We start from the raw sequence: 15,236 nt of genomic DNA on the forward strand, positions 1-15,236 counted from the left end.
GAACAGGGCCAGTGCATCAGCGAATAGTCCGAGTTTGAGAAGTGAATTAGGTTTTCCAAAAGTGCACAGGCAGTTGTTTTGCTCCTCTTGTCGTGGTCTCCCCCACTTTGTGAAATCAGATTTGTTTGGGTCCTTCGGTGAGTCATGGGGGGGGGGGGGGGAGATGGAGTCTGCGCTAAACTGAAAGGCATGCAGAATCAATGCCACGGAAAACGCAGTTGATCACTCAAACCATCTGTCTGTTATATTTCAAATGTTTTGTAGATTCACTAATTCCTATGATTAATCTCCCTCTCCTTCCTGTAGAGAGTAGTGGACCATTTATTACTGATATCACATAAACAAGCGGCTCGCACGCTGCAGGGCTCCAATGTCCACTTATTTATTGCACCCAAGTAGTGAGGTCTCCGGCTGCCCGTCCTGCCGCGCGAGGCCTGTTTTATTTGTTTACGCAGAGTATTTGCTCAACACCTGCCCTCTTGGCTTCGGACGTGCGTGTGCTTCACACTACTACCATTCATTACCACATGTTCATTCATACACAGCTCAGGCGCTTCTTTATGATGTATTATTCCCACGTTTCCATCACAGTACAGTGTTACTAATAGGTAGATATGTTTATAGCACATTGTACCATTGTGAGAGGGGGGAAGGGTGGACGAGCTGAAACATCACACCATCTCTCCATTCTGCTGTTAGGCTAGAGGTGAGGCTATCAGATCACATCCACAAGCTCTGTTCTAAGCTTCAGATTTGAGTTGGATTACTTGTGTGTGTGTGTGTGTGTGTTCATGTGCGTGTGTGTGTGTGTGTGTGTGTGTGTGTGTGTGTGTGTGTGTTCATGTGCGTGTGTTTGTGAGTGAGTGTAATGTGTTGCTGTTGTTTTGTGTGACAGGAGAGACGAGGAACGGAGAGGAGGACGGGGTTCGGAGGACCAGCAGTCAGCTCTTTATACCAGGAAGAAATGATCAGGTATTCACACACACACACACACACACACACACACACACACACACACGCACACGCACACGCACACATACAGTACTTTGCTTCCTTGTTTGTTCTCGGATTGAGTTTTCCATGTCCTTTTGGGTGTAATCTCACCCGGTCCTTTTCTTCATGTGTGTTTTGACTTATTTGACGTTCAGGTCAACTTGGTCCAAGTCTGGCGCTGCTGAACCACTAGACGTGACGCAGGATCCGACAGACTGTAATTGCAGTGCAGCTCAGAGACACGCGCCACACAGTTCTGAATTATGTTAATGAAATATATATTCTCCATTTACTCTTGGCTGGCAGACTTACTGAAGCTTAAAAACCCCATCTTCATTTCAATGAGAAAGGGCTCTTTTTGGAATCCTGCAGGTTTTCCTCCTAAAAGGCTGTAAGTGATTAGTATGCATGGTGTTAAGGAGAGGTGGCCAGGATCTCCCCTTTGTAATTATGATGTTGGGGGGGGGTTAGGCAAATCAGAAAAATCAGGAAACAGTGGTTCCAGCAGAGGGTGAGGCGAGCGCAGCAGGTTCCCATGACGATGCTCCCCTCGGTACTAACCAATAGCTGCGATGCCTCGAGGGAAGCCAGGAAGTAGAAAGTCATTAACATGGCACACACACACACACACATGCACAGACAGACAGACAGACAGACACACACACACACACACACACACACATGCACACACAGACAGACAGACACACACACATGCACACACATGCACACACATGCACACACACACACAGACAGACACACACACACACACACACACATACATACATACATACACAAACACACACCTTGGTGTGTTTGCGTCCAAACGCAGGCGTAACCTGCTGGAACTGTCACACTCACTGCTCTGCTGCATTCTAATCTTCTCTCTCGTATAAACACACACACCCCACCGCGTGTGCATGTGCGCGGCTGCAAGCGGGGCCTGCTCCATATTAAACAGCTAAGCACCTGTTAACCAGACTAGGAGTTAATCGTGTTGTTCGTCGCTCACTTTCTCTCTGTGTGTGTGTGTGTGTGTGTGTGTGTGTGTGTGTGTGTGTGTGTGTTGTGTGTGTGTGTGTGTGTGTGTGTGTGTGTGTGTGTGGTGTGTGTGTGTGTGTGTGTGTGTGTGTGTGTGTGTGTGTGTGTGTGTGTGTGTGTGTGTGTGTGTGTGTGTGTGTGTGTGTGTGTGTGCGTGCGTACTGATTGAGGAGGTTCTGAGAGTTACATTTGGTTTGAAATGGCTCCTGATGAACACCGCAGGTGAAAAGGAGTTTTTCACAGTAACCTGTTGCGAGGGAGTTCCTTTTGTTAGTCCTACTTCTTCGGGGGCCATGTTCAGAGCTTAGACTAGGTCCTGTAGGGGGTGTGATGATGGATTTTGTGTGTGTGCACGTGCATGTATGTGGGTGTGTGTGTGTGTGTGATGGATGGTGTGGCTGTAGCGTTGATCAGTAGAGCTCAGACCAGGTAGATGAGTGTTCTCCAGTACTGTGGCCAGTTTAGCCTGATGGATGAAGGACATATCTGCCAGTACACCAGGCTCGACGGACACACACACACACACATATATACACATATACACACACATACACGTACACGTACACCTTAGTAGCCAGCTGGTGGGATGAAAGAGTAGCCTGTGACCTTCCCAGCATGCATTGCGGGACCGCTGATGTCACGTCGTTTATAGGATCCACATTAATCATGTGTTTGTTTATAGCCTATGAGCTTGTGTGTGGGTGTGCACGCACTCTTTTGTGCTGTAGGGTTATAGTAAACAATGTGTTGTTTTTGTGTGTGTGCTTGCGCTTTGATGCATAAATGTGTTTGTGTGTATATGGTTTAATACATGCATGCTCTTTGCTGTGTGTGTGTGTGTGTGTGTGTGTGCGTGTGCGTGTGCGCGCGCGCCCGCCGGGCCACCCCTGGCCAAGCCTTGCAGAAAGACTGATGAGCTGCTCTATTGATTAGTTGCTGCTGGAGACGGATGGTTGGCCACGAGGCAGGGACACTTGGGGTCACCATGGCGATCACACAAGGAATGTGCCCCGCCCACAGAGACTCATGAATAAACATCAGGGTGATTATCAGGAGTATGTAAATTAATGTGCTCATAGTACGTAACCTGGCTGTGTTAAAAGTGTAATGAGTTATTCATAATTCATCACGGGGCGATGAGAGAGAGAGAAGAGGAGGAGGAGGAGGAGGAGGAGAGAGGGATAGAGGGAGGGCAACAATGAGAGGGGTGGGGGAGAGGGAGAGAAAGGGAGAAGAGAGAGATTGGGGAGAGAGCGGGAGAGGAGGATCCTGAGAGAAAGGGAATAATGGAGAGAGGGAAGTGATGAGATGAACTTGGAGAGGGAAAGAAAGAAAGTAAGTACGTATCAACATTGTTTATTATCCTCTGTTGTCTTTTGGAACTCAGCCTCAGTCATCATTAGAAGCAGTTGCCAGATAGTAGGATAGGTTCTGTATTGGTGCATGTAGAGAAATTGGGCCTGGGAGCTGGGGGAATTGCCCTGGGGATGACTGACTTACTGGGTGGAAGGGGGGGGGGGGGGGGGGGGGGGGGGTACGGCGGCGTGGGGGGTTTCTGTCAGACAATGGAGCACTAAATTCAATTAATCTGAATGGCCGGCATGGCTAAGAGGAGGGGAAGGCGTAAAGCTCTAAATGGGATTTAGCCCCTTGCTTCTCTCCCCCTCCTACCTGCACCCTGGTCCCCTCAACCAGCACTCACTGCTTCCCCCCGAATGCCAGGAGGTGATTAGAGAGACAGATATATAATCAGAGCAGGGATGATGATGTGTGTGTGTGTGTGTGTGTGTGTGTGTGTGTGTGTGTGTGTGTGTGTGTGTGTGTGTGTGTGTGTGTGTGTGTGTGTGTGTGTGTGTGTGTGTGTGTGTGTGTGTGTGTGTGTGTGTGTGTGTGTGTGTGTGTGTGTGTGTGTGTGTGTGTGTGTGTGTGTGTGTGTGATTGAAAACTTTAATTAACAGATTGCAGAATGGGTACAGTGCAGTACAGCTCAATACACACAATTGTTAAGGGGTGCAGACCAGAGAAAGACTTTCGTCTTGTTTACATCAAGGTCCCCCATTTTCAATTCATAATGACATTTATGACATACACAATATACAGATATAAAATCTAATCTAATCATCTAATCTAAACTAATCATGACATTTATGACATACATGACATACAGATATGCAGTACTGTTACATTTGTGACATACAAGATATGCAAATATACAGTACTGTTAAACGGAGATCCTAACAGTAAATATATACATACGAGGGGGAGGGAACTGTACATTAGGAGGGGGTGGGTGGGTGGAAGGGGGGTTCAGACATTTACGGGGGCCAGTTTCGAATAGCAGCCTCCCGTAGGTGCTCTTTGAGAGCGGTTTTGAAGGTGGGTAGGGAAAGGATTCAATTTTTTTTAGGTAGGGCGTTCCACATTGATGTGGCATAATTGCGAAACGTGTTTAGAGTAGACCCTTGTTTGAGCCGAATCTGGGTTTTACATGATTCGTGGAGCTTCCTCTGGTGTTGTGGTCGTGGTATTCACTGACCTTTGGGAAGTATTTCAACATGTACATGTGTACCTTAGTCGTGTAGTGTATCTTGTAGACCAGGCCCATTGCAAGTTGCTGTACTCTGTCGTCTACTCTAAGCCATCCTAGGTTGTCAAAGTGGGCAGGGGTGAGGTGGGTTCTAGGAGTAAGGTCAAGCAGTAGTCTGACCAGTTTGTTTTGTGATGTTTGTAATCTTGTTTTTAGTGCCTTAGAGGTGGTTTGGTACCATGAGGTGCAAGCATAGTCGTAGTACCCTTGATTGAGTGCTCCTGCTAGAGTCTTCAGGGTATTCTTGTTTACCAGAGAGGAAATCCGGTACAAGAATCTTGTTCTTTGGTTGACTTTTTTTATTACATTGGATGCCATTTTGTCACAGGAAAGATTTGCCTCTAGGATGGAACCTATGTAATTTCATCTTTCCTTGTGACAATATTGTCACCCACTGTAACAGAGAAGCCGTTGGTTTTGCTGAGTTTGTTATTTGATCAGAAGAGAATGGATTCTGTTTTACCCATGTGTAATGATAGTTTGTTCAGCGAGCCAGGTGCAGATTCTGCCGAGTTCTGAGCTGAGGGTTTTTTTCAACCTGTAACTTGTTCTTGTCAGAGACCAGCAGAGAGAGAGAGCGAGAGAGAGGAGAGAGAGAGAGAGAGAGAGTTCCTCTGGGGATGTGGCACACATGTGTCTGTCTGTGTTGGACAGAGAGACTGGTTGTGTAGCGATGCTCCTCTGTGTTTGTCTGTTCTCCTTCCAGTGATGTGATGGAACACACACACACACACACACACACACACACACACACACACACACACACACACACACACACACACACACACACACACACACACACACACACACACACACACACACACACACACACACACACACACACACACACACACACACACACACACACACACACACACACACACACACACACACACGTTCCCTTAACCATCTCTCTCTACCTCTCTCTCTTTCCTCTCTCTCTCTCTCTCTCTCTCTCTCTCTCTCTCTCTCTCTCTCTCTCTCTCTCCCTTTACATCACTCTGATCTTCTCTCTGTCCTCTCCCTTTCTCCCTCTCTCTCTGTTCTTCTCCAACTCACTTACAGGGAAGAGGACAAGAACATCTTTGATTACTGCAGAGAAAATAACATTGAGCACGTCAGCAAGGCCATCAGTTCCCAGAAAGTGGATGTCGACACTAAAGACGAAGAGGTAACTAAAACAACAACAACAGCAACACAAAAAGAACACAACAATTATACCCTGAAAAGGGGTTGTCTTATATTCAGGGTCTAGAGATTGCAGGTGTCGCTGAAAAGAGACCAGGATGTTGGAGCGATATGTAGCCCCTCTCCTGGTCAGCTAGCATGACATGTAGCCCCTCTCCTGGTCAGCTAGCATGACATGTAGCCCCTCTCCTGGTCAGCTAGCATGACATGTAGCCCCTCTCCTGGTCAGCTAGCATGACATGTAGCCCCTCTCCTGGTCAGCTAGCATGACATGTAGCCCCTCTCCTGGTCAGCTAGCATGACATGTAGCCCCTCTCTTGGTCAGCTAGCATGACATCTGTTGGCAGTTTGGTGTCGATGGATTCCTTGCAATCTCAAGATTCATATGATGTCACTTTTGCATTAGCTTGAACCCTTTCACTACCATACTACAGAAGGTTAACCTTTCACTACCACACAAGTGAAAGGGTTAACCATTTGGTAGTGTGGTAGTGAAAGGGTTAAAACTGAGCCTTCAAAAGACAGTGATGTTAATGTTGGATGATCACTGAATGACTAACCAGTAGGTTTCAGAGGGTTGAAATTAAGAACAAGTTAACCAAGATCAGCACTGAGGAGGAGTTATAATTCATTAAAATCATGGTGATTAATGAGGCATTCTAATTGGAATCTAAAAACTCATTAGGAATAATATGTAAATGTATACTGTATCTACCTTGTTTTATTCAATGTTTGGTGCATCAGAGCTATTCTTTCCCGTATGGTAGCCATGCACAGTATACACAAGTAATTGCGATCGCCATGGGATCGACTGGGATTTATTAATTTTGGAGTACTTTCTGACTGAGGTAAGGTCTATCTTAGGTAACCTGAAGGTATTTTTTTAACGTAAAATATGCTTCTGTACCGATCAGTGTCGTGTTTTACCGGCCGTAAAACATGCTTGACAAACACGATCGCAGTTTCTAGTTAAAACTAACCGAACGATGTTGTGCCATCCCAGTCCAGCCTCTTTCATTTCCCCTTCCCAAGAACAGCGCCTGTGTTTCTAGGCCTGCCGCGTTTCCTCTTTCCAGGTGGGTTCCATCGTAGGGCTTGCCAGGTGATGTTTGTGTCTTCCTTTCTCAGGGTATGGCCTATCCACATCCCCTTTCTCTTCTTTATTTCTTCTGGCGGGGGTAGTTGTTTTGTGCGCTCCCACAGGTCCAGATTTGTAATGACATTTGGCCATCTCACTCTTAGAATGCGGCGGAGGCAGGAATTTATGAAGGACTGTACTTTCTGCTTCAGCCCTACGGTTGTCTTCCAGGTCTCCGAGCCATACAGGAGGACTGATTTAACATTGGAGTTAAAGATCCTCAGCTTTGTGTTGGTTTTTATTTCGCGAGACCTCCATACTCGACCAAGTAGGTTGTATGCCGTTCTTTCTTTTCCGATTCGCACTCTGATGTCTTCTTCTGTGCCACCCGCTGTATCTACTATGCTCCCAAGGTAGGTAAAGGGGTTAGTTTCTTCGATGGCCTCTCCCTCTAGTTCAATGTTTTGCTGGCACTTTGTGTTGATCTTCATAATCTTGGTTTTACCCTATTGATCTTCATTCCTAGAGTTGAGGCTGTTTCCTTTAGTTTGTTGGTCTTTTGTTGCATTTGCTGGTGACTGTGTGATAAGAGAGCTAGGTCATCTGCGAAATCGAGGTCTTCAAGCTGGTGCATCAGTGTCCACTGGATGCCGTTTCTGGCTCCTTCTGTTGTCTTCTTCATGGTCCAATCAATGGCCAGCAGGAACAAGAAGGGGGACAGCAGGCAGCCTTGTCTCACTCCGGTCTTTATCTCGAACGGGTTTGAGGGCTCCCCTCTGTGCAGTACCCTACTTGTCATCCCATCATATGATCCTCTGATGATGTTGATGTACTTCGGTGGGATTCCATAGTGCTCCATCAGGTGCCACAGACGGTTCCTATCTAGACTGTCAAAGGCCTGTTCGAAATCGATGAAGTTGATGTATAAGGAGCTGTTCCATTCCAGGGACTGTTCGATGATGATCCTCAGTGTGGCGATCTGGTCTATGCATGACCTTTCTTTCCGGAATCCTGCTTGATGGTCTCTGAGGAGCATGTCAACGGCAGTCTTCATCCTATCTAGAATTATCCGGTTGAAGACCTTGCTGGCGGTTGAAAGTAGCGTGATCCCCCGGTAGTTATTGCATAGTGCAAGGTCCCCTTTCTTTGGTATCTTCACTATGTAGCCTTCTTTCCAATCTTTGGGTATCCTTTCTTCTTGCCAAATTTTCCTCATGAGGGGATGGAGTGCTTTGATGCTTGTAGTGATGTCGGTCTTGAATGCTTCACTCGGAATGGTGTCTGGTCCTGCTGCTTTCCCATCTCTCAATTGTGATATTGCTTTCCTAGTTTCTTCTTTTGTTGGGGGGGTCATTTTCAGTGGGAGTGTGTCTGTTGCTGCTTGTATATCTGCTGGGATGCTCGCTGATGCTCTGTTGAGCAGCTCTGTGAAATGTTCTACCCATCTCCTTGTTTGTTCTTCCTTTGTGGATAGTGTGTTTCCTGCCTTGTCTTTTATGGGCTTCTCTGATCTCATCCTTCTCCCCGAGAGCTTCCTGGTGATGTTGTATACCTCTCTCATGTTTCTCTGTCCCGCTGCTTCTTCTGCTTGTGTAGCAAGCTCTTCATAGTAGCATCTCTTGTCCGCCCTGACCTTTTTCTTTATTTCTTTATGTATCCTGTTGTATTCCTTTGTGTGCTTCTCCTTGGCTGCTCTCGTCCTGGCATTGTTGAGGTGGTCCTTTGCCTTTTTCCTCTCCTCCATGCTGTCCAATGTTCTTTGGTTGATCCACATTTTGTTTTCTTTCTTTCTTCCCAGACTTTCCTTGCAGGTTGTTTGCCACACGTTTTTGATCTTCTCCCAGCTTTCGTCGATTTCTTCTTCCCCACTGCCCATTTCAGCCAGGGCCTGGAACTTGTTCCTCAGTGTGATCTGGAAGTGCTTCTGGTGTAGTTCTTCTTCCAGTTTCATGGTGTCATACTTTGTTATTCTGTTTCCTGGGGTCCCCCTTTTCAACTTCAGTTGTACCTTTGCTATGACTAAGTGGTGGTCTGATCCCACATCTGCACCTCTCTTTGTTCGCACATCGAGCAGAGATCGTCTGAACTGCTTCCTGATGCATATGTGATCGATTTGGTTGCATGTTTTCTGATCAGGGGACACCCATGTGGTCTTGTGAGTTTCTTTATGTGGGAAAAAGGTTCCGCCAATTACCAGGCTGTTGTCTGCACAGAAGTCCAAAAACATCTGCCCATTTTCGTTTCTGCAGCCCACTCCTTGCTGTCCCATGACTGGTACGTATCCGTTGTTTTCTTTTCCCACTTTGGCGTTCATGTCGCCCATCAGTATAACCACCTCCCTTTCCGTTGCTTTGAGTAGTGTGTTCTGTAGTTTTCCATAGAACTCCTCCTTTGACTCGTATGTGGTATCGTTGGTTGGTGCGTATGCCACAATGATCCTGAGTGTGATTCTTGGATGAGACGTTCTGAACTTTGCTGTGATGAGTCTAGAGGAGACTGGTTCCCATCCAATGAGAGCCTTCTCCACCTGTGTTGAGAGCATGATGCCTACCCCCTGCGTGTGTGGGGCGCCTTCTTCTTCATCTCCAGAGTACAGTATCTGTTTTCCGGATGCTAATCTGCTCTCTCCTGAACCTATCCATCTTGTTTCATTTAAACCTAGTATGTGTAAGCCATAACTTTGCATCTCCTTTGCAATGTTGTCAGCTTTCCCTGCTTCGTACATGGTGCGCACGTTCCATGTTCCTATCTTTGTAGGTTTCCTGGTTGGGAGGACATTCGATCTCCTAGCTTCCCAGACGCTTTGGCTAGCAGACGTCATATTTTCCATTTCGGATCCACCACCGGGAGACCTTGCGCTCAAGTTATCTGTCAGTGTTTTCGTAATCAAAAGTTAACCTCTGAGCGGGGGATTGGCCTACCCAGAGGTGCCTTTTTGTCAGGGTAGTGCTCCCTTAGCCCTTTGCCCTCTCAGGCCCACCGGGCAGTGGTTGAACCATTCTTCGTCTGTTCCCTCACCTGAGACCAGTTTGCCATGGGTGACCCTACCAGGAGCACTAGGCTCCAGACAACATAGCTCTCAGGATCCTAAGGACACGCAAACCTCTCCACCGCGATAAGGTGATGGTTCCAGGAGAAGGGTGTAAGTTAACGGTACGTGTATTCGTCCCATGAATTTACGGTACGGCCATCACGGTGCGGTACGTGCTGCCATACGACGAATACGGCCCACAGCGCACACACGCGAGTCGCACATGCAGGCACTCGCGAGGTCCGTGCGAGAACAGCGCGTGTGGCCGGGCACACCGAGTCAGACTTCAGAGCGGCGAAAGTGCATGGAGAAAGGCACATTTACATTGGAACAGCTGCAGGGGCATTACAATTTTACAGTTTTCTTTCGTTTTCTTGTTCGCCCAATAACGTTAACCAAATGAAACCAATGGAAAGAAACACGCATCGCAGACACACATACGCACCAACAAACACATTAACATTCTCCCCCGCCGGACTCACAGGCACAGCTCATCATAAAAAAAAAATAAAAATACATACTTTTCCGGACAGATCATCTGAGCTCCACTGTGTTTAAATCCAAATAATCCTCTGCCATTGTTGTAATATGTCATCTGTTCTCTAGTATTCAGTCTCGTCGTGAAGTTAAATTCTCTCTAGAAGTGAAACTGAAACTTATCAAGGATAATAATAATAATAACTTTATTTATATAGCACTTTTCATACAAGATGTAGCCCAAAGTGCTTCACATTACATGATAAAAGAATGATAAAACAATGAATAATAACAAAAGAACATAAAGTAAACCACACAGTCAAAATCACAAGTAAAGAAAATGGATAAAATCGAGTATTTAAAGAAAAATAATAAAAATAGTTGCTAATTAAAAGCAATATTAAAAAGGTATGTTGTTAAAGGGGCAGTAGGCAAGTGGATGCCTGAACACAGAATGACACCAGTATCACTGACTACCATGGCAAGCCTATAGAAAATTATTCTATTTAATAATAATAATTATAATAATTATAAATATAATATTATTATTGTTTTTTTTTATAAAAAAATGAAAAAATTATATTAATTATTATAAAAAAAAATTCTGTTGTACCGAACTCGTACCGAACCGTGACCCCAATACCGAGGTACGTACCGAACCGTGGCTTCTGTGTACGTTACACCCCTAGTCTGCAAACATCGCTCAAATGGTCAATAACGCTGGCGCCATTGAGTACAGATGGGGAAAGGGCATGGCGCCCAATGAGTTAAAAACAAGATTTGAAAAAAACCTTTTTCCAAAAATGATTATTAAAAAAGGGGGGTTGTCTTATTTTCGGGTCAATATGGTATAATGGTATAATCTGAGGGGGGGGGAAATATTAATTTTCTAATTATTATATAATAATTATTAATTACACATGCCAAAATAATACACTGAAAGACCCACTGTTGCTACCATGTCAAGAATAGAGTCAGTGAGATGTCATTAGTTTAACAGCTCTTGTTAACACTTTGGATGCCAACAACGCTATAAGTCGTTAGTTCATGCCGCCAGTTGAGTGCCGCCAACGACATATAACGTTTGTTTGTCGTATTTTTTTTATTGGCGATTTGAATTCATATTTCATCAATCGAGCCTCACGATAGTGTTGCAGAGTCTCTCTGAGCTCAATTGGGAAGATACCGCCCCCTATCGCCTCTCCCTGTGTAACTGCACCCCATTAGTTTAGACTGATGAAGGGGGGGGGGCCAGTTTCCTCATTTTACTTTTCCGTCAAGCCAACTGAAGAGACCCAAGTTGATCGCCGGCCCGGAAAACGCGTGGAATATATATTTACAGTACCCAACGCTGAATCAATAAACGCGATCGATATTTGGAATGGCGATCAGGAATTGGAATAATCTTTTTGGATAACATCTGATCTGAGGTAAGGAATCTATTTGACCAGTCTTGGGGTAATCAGAGCTTTTTTCACAGATATATCAACGTGTCCCATATGTGTGTGTGTCTGTGTGTGCGCGCTGATCAGGAAATGAGAGAATCGATATTTCAGCCCGCTTCTATAGCGTGCATAAATACACATATACTATCGATAATCTAGCATTTATTTGAAAACGATTCATAAATAGGCCGAAAAATGACAGTTTTTGTGTATGCCAGAATATTCCAGTAAATGCTGTTTATCACGGAATCTATATATTTTCCTGAAAAACGAGGGCTTTTCAAAATGCTATAAAACGGAAATGAACCAATTAAAAAAAACAAGCCTTTCGACAATGTTGACTGCAAACAAGTCATTGATAAACGACGGGCAGATTAGACACATTTATGTTTCCTGTTTTATACAAAAAATAATGATCGTAACATTTAAAATAAATAATCAATGTTATGAAACCTTAACTTAGCTTAACTGGGTCAAGCTATCATAGCTAAGCAAAGAGCAAGGTTTCTACTGCACAACATTTACTGCTTTTGCTAGTCACACTATTTATTAGCTGTGACCAGCAGCTCTATTTGGCTGTTAAGTCTAGTATTGGCTGAGGTCCTCGTCTTGTCAACACGCCTCAGTGCTGCTGTGTCCCTTGTTGTTTTAATAGAACTGAATCATAAAAAAAATACTGTTTGTGGTAATGTACTCCTAGTATCGCGTGCGTGCATGCATGTGTGTGTGTTTTATTGATTGATTGATTGATTGATTGATTGATTGATTGATTGATTGATTGATTGATTGATTGAAAACTTTATTAACAGATTGCAGAATGGGTACAATACAGTACGGCTCAATACAAACAACTGCTAAGAGGATGCAGACCAGAAAAAGACTTTCGTCATGTTTACATCAGGGTCCTCCATTTTCAATTCATCAGGACATAGAAGACAAGACATAGAAATATACAGTACTGTGTAAAAAAAAAATTAACATAAAAAAAACATACATCCGAAGGGGAAGAAACTGTACATTGGAGGGGGTTGGGCGGGTGGGTGGGGGTGTGTGTGAGTGCATGCACATACAAGATACACTACACCACTAAGATACCCATGTACATGTCGAAATACTTCCCAAAAGGTCAGTGAATTCCACGACCACAACACTAGAAGGAGTTCCACAAATCATGTTTAACTCAGATTTGGCTCAAACAAGGGACTAAACACGTTTTGCAACTATGCCACAACAATGTGGAACGCCCTACCCACAGCCATAAAATAATGTGAATCCCTACCCTCCTTCAAAACCGCTCCCAGTTTCTGCAATTTGAAACTGGCCCCGGTAAATGTCCAACCCCCTCCGATGTACAGTTTCTTCCCCCTCGAATGTATATATGTTTTAGTTAAGTATTGTGTGATTTTGTGTGATGGGCAGACTAGCAAAGTAAGATTTTCATTGTATGGCAAACTGTCTGTTTAACTGTGCACATGACAATAAACAATATTTTTTTTTAATCCACTTTTTCTCCTCTTTTTCTATTTTTCTCCCATCCCAATTTAGCCGTGCCAATTCTCCCCTCCCCTGTCTTGATCGTTGCTCGCATGTGCCCCCCACTGGCCGGTTGTAGGGAGGATAGAAGCCCATCGCATGTCCCCTCCGATACACGTGTAGGCAGCCAGTCGCATCTTTTCACCTGCCAGCGCGGACTCTCATTTGGCGAGGAGTAACGTGTAGGAGGCTCACACTGCCCCCGCCATTTTCCTGTCTCTGCTGTGCAGGCGCCCCAACCGACCTGTAGGAGTTGCTGTTTACAACGTCCAGACTTCCCACCCGCTAACTCTGCCAATTGAGTTAGTATGACGGCCGGCCCAAGCCGTAGGCAACGGCGACAGCCGGATTCGATACCGGTGTCTCATGCGTTGGTGACGAGCGCAATGTCCGCTGCGCCACCCAGCCGCCCTGACAATAAACAATCTTGAATCTTGAATATATATTTTTTAGAATCTCTTTCTCTTAACTCTTTGGATGCCACGGACTTGAGCATCTTTTGTTCGCTCTAAGAGACGCTGTGGAGTAACGTTACAGACACATGTTGTGATCGAGGTGAAGTCATGATTCGATCACAGCAGGATTCATACCATATAGCCCTTACCTTCACTAGGATGTACCCCAAAAAGAATATTCCAATTATCTGATCGCGAGTCCCAGTATTGTTGTCGATCATGTCGCAAACATAATCCGCCACACATCATGCACCGGGAGCAATTCACGCTTCTCAATCCGACCGTTATCACCGCCCCCATTGCCCGACCAATAGAAATCCGACCAGAGACTTTTGATCGACGCACAGGCCAAGATATAATGTTTCAAAGGGTGCTCGATACTGCCACCTGGGTGGATGCGGCCGGTATTGCACTTTGGCATTCTCAGGATGATTCCCCATGTTAACCCAGATGTCCGTGTGCCTGTAATTAATGGAAATATCGAATAAAAGAAATAACAATACCGACTATACTCGGGTCTGGCGCTGAACGGTCGGCGAGATAACCCGACTATCATCGGGTCTGGCGTCCAAAGAGTTAAGCCATTATGATCTGGAGGTGTTTTTCTGCCTGACCCTGACATCTATTCTTCTGCTTTCACCATATCAGGCAGACGCCTGCGAACCCCAGCTACTAGGACAGAGCGGCTGAGGCTCAGCTTCTTCCCCCAGGCCATCAGAGCCATGAACAATGAACATTGAGTGCTCAGAACATTGAACTATCCACACACAAGCACACATGAACACACACACGACACGCACGCTGTGCACGCTCACACACGAGCAGCCACTTAACACTTTAACATGAGCGGGCACACACTCATGTCGCACACACGCACACTTATGGCCAAAGGAAAGGACACTTTAAATTAGAATAACAGGAACAGTGTATTGCACTACCAAAGCTAACTAGCATGTCCCATATGCTCTGTAAATAACTATGTACAGATACCGAGATGTCACTCCATGTTACCTGTTACCTGTTTACTGCACAATGTTGTTTTTTCATTTGATTCTATTATATGTTGTACCACTGTATTGCACATCGTTGCGGGCAAGACCACCCGCATTTCATTGTATACCTGTATGCCGTGACAATTAAAACTCTTGATATCACCAGGGGCCACATGGCTTAGACTCTCTGTTTCTCTCTCTTTCTCTCTTTCTATTTCTTCTATCTTTCTATCTATCTCTCTCTCTCGCTCTCTCTCTCTCTCTCTCTCTCTCTCTCTCTCTCTCTCTCTCTCTCTCTCTCTCTCTCTCTATCTCTCTCTCTCTCTCTCCCTATTTCATCCCAGCCATTCTTCAGATGAGGGGGCTAAAGGCTAGATGGTAGAGAGCCCTGCTGGGCAGAGGGAGAGCTTTGTGTGTCC

General features: G+C 45.3%; 1 protein-coding gene across 1 annotated transcript in view; it reads left to right on the forward strand.

The window, feature by feature from the left end:
• acbd6 (acyl-CoA binding domain containing 6) overlaps positions 1-15,236 on the forward strand; it is an 81,112-nt gene that overhangs the window by 16,163 nt on the left and 49,713 nt on the right. Inside the window, exons 4-5 of the mRNA XM_084308000.1 lie at positions 896-972; positions 5,684-5,789. Of these exons, the coding sequence (XP_084164126.1) occupies positions 896-972; positions 5,684-5,789 (183 nt within the window). The remainder of the gene's footprint in view (positions 1-895; positions 973-5,683; positions 5,790-15,236) is intronic.

This window comes from Notolepis coatsorum (assembly GCF_963971535.1).
Source record: "Notolepis coatsorum genome assembly, chromosome: 2".
In the NCBI taxonomy this organism is placed as follows: Eukaryota; Metazoa; Chordata; class Actinopteri; order Aulopiformes; family Paralepididae; genus Notolepis; species Notolepis coatsorum.